We start from the raw sequence: 6,262 nt of genomic DNA, 5'->3' as shown, positions 1-6,262 counted from the left end.
AGGAGCGAGTGTGAGCGAGGGGAAATCACCATGCCAGTGGTTCCCAAACTGTGCGCCTAGGCTCCCTGGGGTGCCTCGGAACACTTGCAGGGGTGCCTCAGGTTGATGGTCCATAACCAATTCAAATTATTTATGGCCAATGAAACTGGCAAAATCAGTGCTTGGGTCTTCCAATTATAAAATAGGGGGGAAACAGAAGTGAATCGTGTTCCTCACCACATAACTGGACCTAAGGATGACATTTAAGCACAACTTATTTCATTGAATTTTTTTATTTTTTTATTCTTGGTAACAAACTTTGGCCTAGGGGTGCCCTCAAAAATATTCTGATACTCTAGGGTGCCGTGATTCAAAAAAGTCTGGGAGCCTCTGCACCATGCAGAGGGGGGCGAGTGGGAGTGAGGGGAAATCACCATGCAGAGGTGGAGCGAGTGTGAGTGAGGGGAAATCACCATGCAGAGGGGGAGTGAGTGTGAGCGAGGGGAAATCACCATGCAGAGGGGGAGCGAGTGTGAGTGAGGGGAAATCACCATGCAGATTGGGAGCGAGTGTGAGTGAGGGGAAATCACCATGCAGATTGGGAGCAAGTGTGAGTGAGGGGAAATCACCATGCAGAGGGGGGCGAGTGTGAGTGAGGGGAAATCACCATGCAGAGGTGGAGCGAGTGTGAGTGAGGGGAAATCACCATGCAGAGGGGGGCGAGTGGGAGTGAGGGGAAATCACCATGCAAAGGGGGAGCGAGTGTGAGTGAGGGGAAATCACCATGCAGATTGGGAGCGAGTGTGAGCGAGGGGAAATCACCATGCAGAGGGGGAGCGAGTGTGAGCGAGGGGAAATCACCATGCAGAGGGGGAGCGAGTGTGAGCGTGAGTGAGGGGAAATCACCATGCAGAGGGGGAGTGAGTGTGAGCGAGGGGGATGAGGGGCGGCACTGTGTTCAGCAGGCGGTGTCTGGTGCACTCACAAGGCTTTGAAATTCACAGCCTTGCGAGTCAATCAGAATAAGGTCCATAATGCACACAGCTATAAAACCTCGTGACAGCTGGAAATCACATTCGCAGAAAACTGCTGGGAAAGTCTTCTCTATTGGAATTACTGTGCAGGACTGTGATGGAGGGGGAAACCCTACCATTAGAGGTGGTGGAACTCAGTCCCCCCCCGTCCTGTCGTCCCCCCCATTTTAACACCTGCGCGCGAGTGAGACGCCTGTGCGTCCCCATCAGCCAGTCCGCCGTCCTGTGACTGAGAGGCACTACATCTGTATGTACGATTTATTATTCACACCAGTTTATATACAGTATGCTTATACATAAGTTTAAGTTGAAGTAACAAAAACAAAGGGGTTTAATTGCAACAAATAACCTTGCGTTAAGTCTCCAAACATTCCCATCAATGTTACAGATGCTAGTTACCACAGTAGAGGTAGAGCTATACGTGGTAAGGACATATTTCTGATAAATATTTCTCATCAGTTACTCATGGAGACAGTCAGATCCCCTCCTACGGCCACAGGTGTGCCTTGGATAGCACCAAAGTGCCTTGAATGGTGTCTTTGGATGAGCCAGTGTGTTTGTCCAATCAGTTTGGCGGAGCACGGGTCTTCATGGCAGCCATAACCACACCAACCATAAGTGCAGCCACTGTGAATCCCTGGGAGAGTATACGTGCACGCATTGACAGCTGGGACTGACGAGTTTTCCCCTGCTTGAAGGCAATGAGCCCATACGTTAAAGCACCAGCAGTGGCTAGGCACCCAATAGGCACAAAGGGGTTCTCCTGAACTTTCCTAATGAACTTGCTCTTCAGCTCCTCCGTCTGCAGGTGCTGTGTTGGCGTGAAGCCATCTATGACCGGGGGCTCGGGATGCGCCATGTCACTAGCACCATTTTGCAGACCTGCCTCCCGCAGTTTGTTAAGTTGTTATTACACTGTCAAGGGCACGCTCCCTCCCCGCGCCGCGCACCAGCCGCTACGCCGCTCACACAGGCCCAATCGGCGGCGCCCCTGGTCCGACCTGTATGTACGATTTAATATATCATCATCCAAACTCAGCAGGACCTTCAGCAGGCAGCACAGAAAACTACAAGGATTCATTTTTGCAAATACTGCTAGGAATTGGCTCAAAATGCACTTTTCCAATATAACTGATTTTATCTGGTCTGATTGAAGACGCATTAACGGATCAGATCTGTGAGGTGCATTTTTGGGTAAAAGTCTGAAGAATTAAAAAACAACGAAGGGTCTGGGGTCCTCCCTCCTAAACATGATGCTGGCTTTAAAAATACAGTGGGAAAATTGCATCGGGTTCCTCTGTATTTTAAGAACAAGCGTATGGGTAATTGGGTCGGCCACTGAAGGTCGACACAGAAAATAGGTCGACATGGCTAAGGTCAACAGGGTTGGCCAGTCGAGATGAGCATTAGGTCGACAATGGGGGACGATGACAGTCAAAAGGTTGACATGGACACGGTCTAATTGTACCGCGTCCCCTTGCATGGCACATTTTGCTCGCCATGCTGCGGGAATGGTGGCTCACTGTGTTCGCCGCACTATTTTATTCTCCCGCCGTAGTGGATGGTACAACATGAAATCCCGCCTTCGGCACACGTCAGCTAAAAATAAAATCATGTTGACCTTTTGACTGCCGAGCCCTCCATTGTCAACCTAATGTTTGTGTCAACCGCCCAACCCTGTCGACTTTATCCACTTCGACCTAATTCATGTGTTGACCTAAGCCATGTCGACCTTCAGTGTCCAATGCATGCCGACCTAAATAGCATTGACCTAATGACTGTATCCCCTGGCTTGTGCTTTGGCCTAAATAACCTTTGTGGTTTGTGGTAAACGGCCTGTTTCCTCACATAGACTTCTATGGGGGTTTCCCCCATAGAAGTCTATGGGCTTCGCTTGGGTGACAGCACAGATACTATGCAGTGCTCCCTGATTGGCTGGCAGATCTCCAAGTCCCACATGTCACATTTGCATATGTTCTTTTAAGTCTGTTTGGTTCAGGACATGCGCTTTTTAACCTCTGGGATGCCTATTGGGAACGAAGAGGACCGATCTTCCCTGGATTAGGTGAATAGTTGTATTTTTTTTACAGATACCCTATGGATTTCTACTGGACAAAGGGGTTAGGGTTAGGATACTACAAGGGAGGGTTAGGGGTAGATTTTATGGTTGCTATATGTTTTAGGGTTTTTAATGCAAAAATATATAAACATTTATTTGCGCTAATGCTGATAGACTGCGCATTGGTTGACACTAATGCAGTTTATATAAGGACACTAAAAAAAGATACATTTGCAAAAATTTACACCCATGCAAAACCAAATATTTATGACATGCTATTTTTAATAAGACTTCCAATGAAATGCCATCACTGTTATCACTTATTTAAGGCAGTCAGTATGTTCCTGTTCAATAAATGCTATTAATCTGATCAATGTCCATTTAAAATGGAAAGTGAATGCCAGACTTGGAGTGAACTGCGTTCAGTTACGAGCACTGGAAATGGGAAGTTTTTGTGTATCTGATGCTGGCTCCTGTCTTATCATAATATCCCCCTCCCGTCCCTGTGGAAGAAAGACCCGCAGACACCACTCTCCAAGCTGCTTATCGCAGGAAGAAAGAGAACTTTCTGCTCTTTGAGCTCAGTAAGGGAATTTCTTCCAGGCAGCGGAGGAAGAAAAACTTTCCTCCGTGATTGGGGATTAACGTTCCAGCTTCGGCAGGATTAAAACTAAAACTGTTCTATCTATTTTATGGCAATTGGGATGCGCCCAATAACTCTTACTATGGAGGACTGATACTTGTAATAGTCAGATGAGGGGAGCAATGACCTTGGCACAGCCAATTAAAGGATAATTAAAGTAATTCCCATACAGAAGAGCAGGAGCCAGCTAAAAGTTCTACCCAGCTGTGTTGGAAAGTCCCCACACTGCACGCACTCATCATGGAGGCTCAGTGGCGGAGCCCAGAGTTAGGAGCTTGAAGTACAAAGCAAGGCTGGGGTATTTTGTAAGCCTTGTCTGACAGCGGCCAACCAGTATCTAGTGCCTGCCCTGCACATTCTCTTTCCACAAGAGCTTTCTGCATCCTTGGATTTCTGAGGCGCAAAATGGCGTTTCTGCAGTGCAAAGATCTCACCTCAAGTGAGGTTGAATTATCTCTTCTAATCCTCCGACTCCACTAACTCCCCTCATGATCCTATACCCTTATAAGTCAGTAAAGCTCTGTCTCATGTGCTTATCCCAAATTTATCTAAAATCTGTGACCTCCCTCTCTGCTGGTAACTTTTCTTCTCTGTTCAAGCATGCACTTATTACCCCATCCTCCACATATTTCCCCATCCTACACTTATTACTCCCATTCTGCACTTATTTCTTACATTCTGCACTTATTACCCCATCCTGCACTCATTACCCCCATCCTGCACTTATTACCCCGATTCTGCACTTATTACCCCCATCCTGCACTTATTACCCCCATTCTAAAAAAACTCAATTCTGATCCAAACTGTCTCTCTAACTACTGTCCCATCTCTTGGCTCCCATGCACCTCCAAGCTACTTGAGAACTTGCTTACTCTCGCCTCACACACTTTCTTAACTCCTACAACTTACTGGACCCACTTCAGTCAGGCTTTCGCTGTCAGCACTCCACAGAGACAGCACTGACTAAAGTAGTCAATGATCTGGCCACTGCTAAATCTAAAGGCCATTTCTCACTTCTTATTCATCTAGATCTCTCTGCTGTCTTTGACACTGTTGACCACTCTATTCTCATACAAACACTACAATCCCTAGGTCTTCAGAACACAGCCCTTTCCCTGGTTCTCATCCTACCTATTTAACCTCACTTTCAGTGTTTGATTCTCTGACTCCATACCTCTGTAAGTTGGAGTTACGCAAGGCTCAGTCTTAGGTCCTTTGCTTTTCTCAATCTATACCTCCTCTAATCAACTCTTTTGGATTTTAGTATAATCTGTACTTTGATGATACTCATAGCTATCTATACTCCCTGGAATTGTTGCCATCAGTATTGCTCCATGTCTCTGAATGTCTTTCTGCCATTTCATCTTGGATGTCATCTCGCCACCTCAACCTCAACATTTCCAAAACAGAATTAATTATATTCCCACCAGCCAATAGTAGTTACCAACCTGATATCTCTATCACTGTTGAGAACACAACAATTAATCCTACCCCACAAGCTCGCTGCCTAGGGTTCATCCTCGACTCTGAACTGTCCTTCATTCCTCACATTCAATCTGGCTATAAATCATGTTACATGCATCTAAAAAAGTATCCAAAATTCATCCATACCTTACACAAGACACTACTAAATATCTTATCCATGCACTCATTATATCCTGCATTGACTATTGCAATAGCCTCCTTACTGGTCTTCTTAACAAAAGACTCTCACCACTACAATCCATTTACACCCATGCAAAACCAAATATTTATGACATGCTATTTTTAATAAGACTTCCAATGAAATGCCATCACTGTTATCACTTATTTAAGGCAGTCAGTATGTTCCTGTTCAATAAATGCTATTAATCTGATCAATGTCCATTTAAAATGGAAAGTGAATGCCAGACTTGGAGTGAACTGCGTTCAGTTACGAGCACTGGAAATGGGAAGTTTTTGTGTATCTGATGCTGGCTCCTGTCTTATCATAATATCCCCCTCCCGTCCCTGTGGAAGAAAGACCCGCAGACACCACTCTCCAAGCTGCTTATCGCAGGAAGAAAGAGAACTTTCTGCTCTTTGAGCTCAGTAAGGGAATTTCTTCCAGGCAGCGGAGGAAGAAAAACTTTCCTCCGTGATTGGGGATTAACGTTCCAGCTTCGGCAGGATTAAAACTAAAACTGTTCTATCTATTTTATGGCAATTGGGATGCGCCCAATAACTCTTACTATGGAGGACTGATACTTGTAATAGTCAGATGAGGGGAGCAATGACCTTGGCACAGCCAATTAAAGGATAATTAAAGTAATTCCCATACAGAAGAGCAGGAGCCAGCTAAAAGTTCTACCCAGCTGTGTTGGAAAGTCCCCACACTGCACGCACTCATCATGGAGGCTCAGTGGCGGAGCCCAGAGTTAGGAGCTTGAAGTACAAAGCAAGGCTGGGGTATTTTGTAAGCCTTGTCTGACAGCGGCCAACCAGTATCTAGTGCCTGCCCTGCACATTCTCTTTCCACAAGAGCTTTCTGCATCCTTGGATTTCTGAGGCGCAAAATGGCGTTTCTGC

At 46.0% G+C, this 6,262-nt stretch overlaps 1 protein-coding gene across 1 annotated transcript; it reads right to left on the bottom strand.

Moving 5' to 3' along the window:
• Nucleotides 1-1,270: 1,270 nt before the first annotated feature.
• On the bottom strand, nucleotides 1,271-2,009 carry LOC146036476 (HIG1 domain family member 2A, mitochondrial-like). The gene has a single exon (XM_083160468.1). The coding sequence runs from the start codon at nucleotides 1,870-1,872 to the stop codon at nucleotides 1,579-1,581; it is 294 nt and encodes a 97-aa protein (XP_083016594.1). The 5' UTR covers nucleotides 1,873-2,009; the 3' UTR covers nucleotides 1,271-1,578.
• Nucleotides 2,010-6,262: the final 4,253 nt, after the last annotated feature.

The sequence above is a fragment of the Crinia signifera genome, chromosome 9 (assembly GCF_055691185.1).
Source record: "Crinia signifera chromosome 9, ASM5569118v1, whole genome shotgun sequence".
Taxonomy (NCBI): domain Eukaryota; kingdom Metazoa; phylum Chordata; class Amphibia; order Anura; family Myobatrachidae; genus Crinia; species Crinia signifera.
This window is presented reverse-complemented; position numbering and strand designations above follow the sequence as displayed.

Coding starts and splice junctions, on each gene's coding strand:
- LOC146036476 (XM_083160468.1), bottom strand. CDS start 1,872: ATGGCGCATCCCGAGCCCCCGGTCATAGATGGCTTCACGCCAACACAG.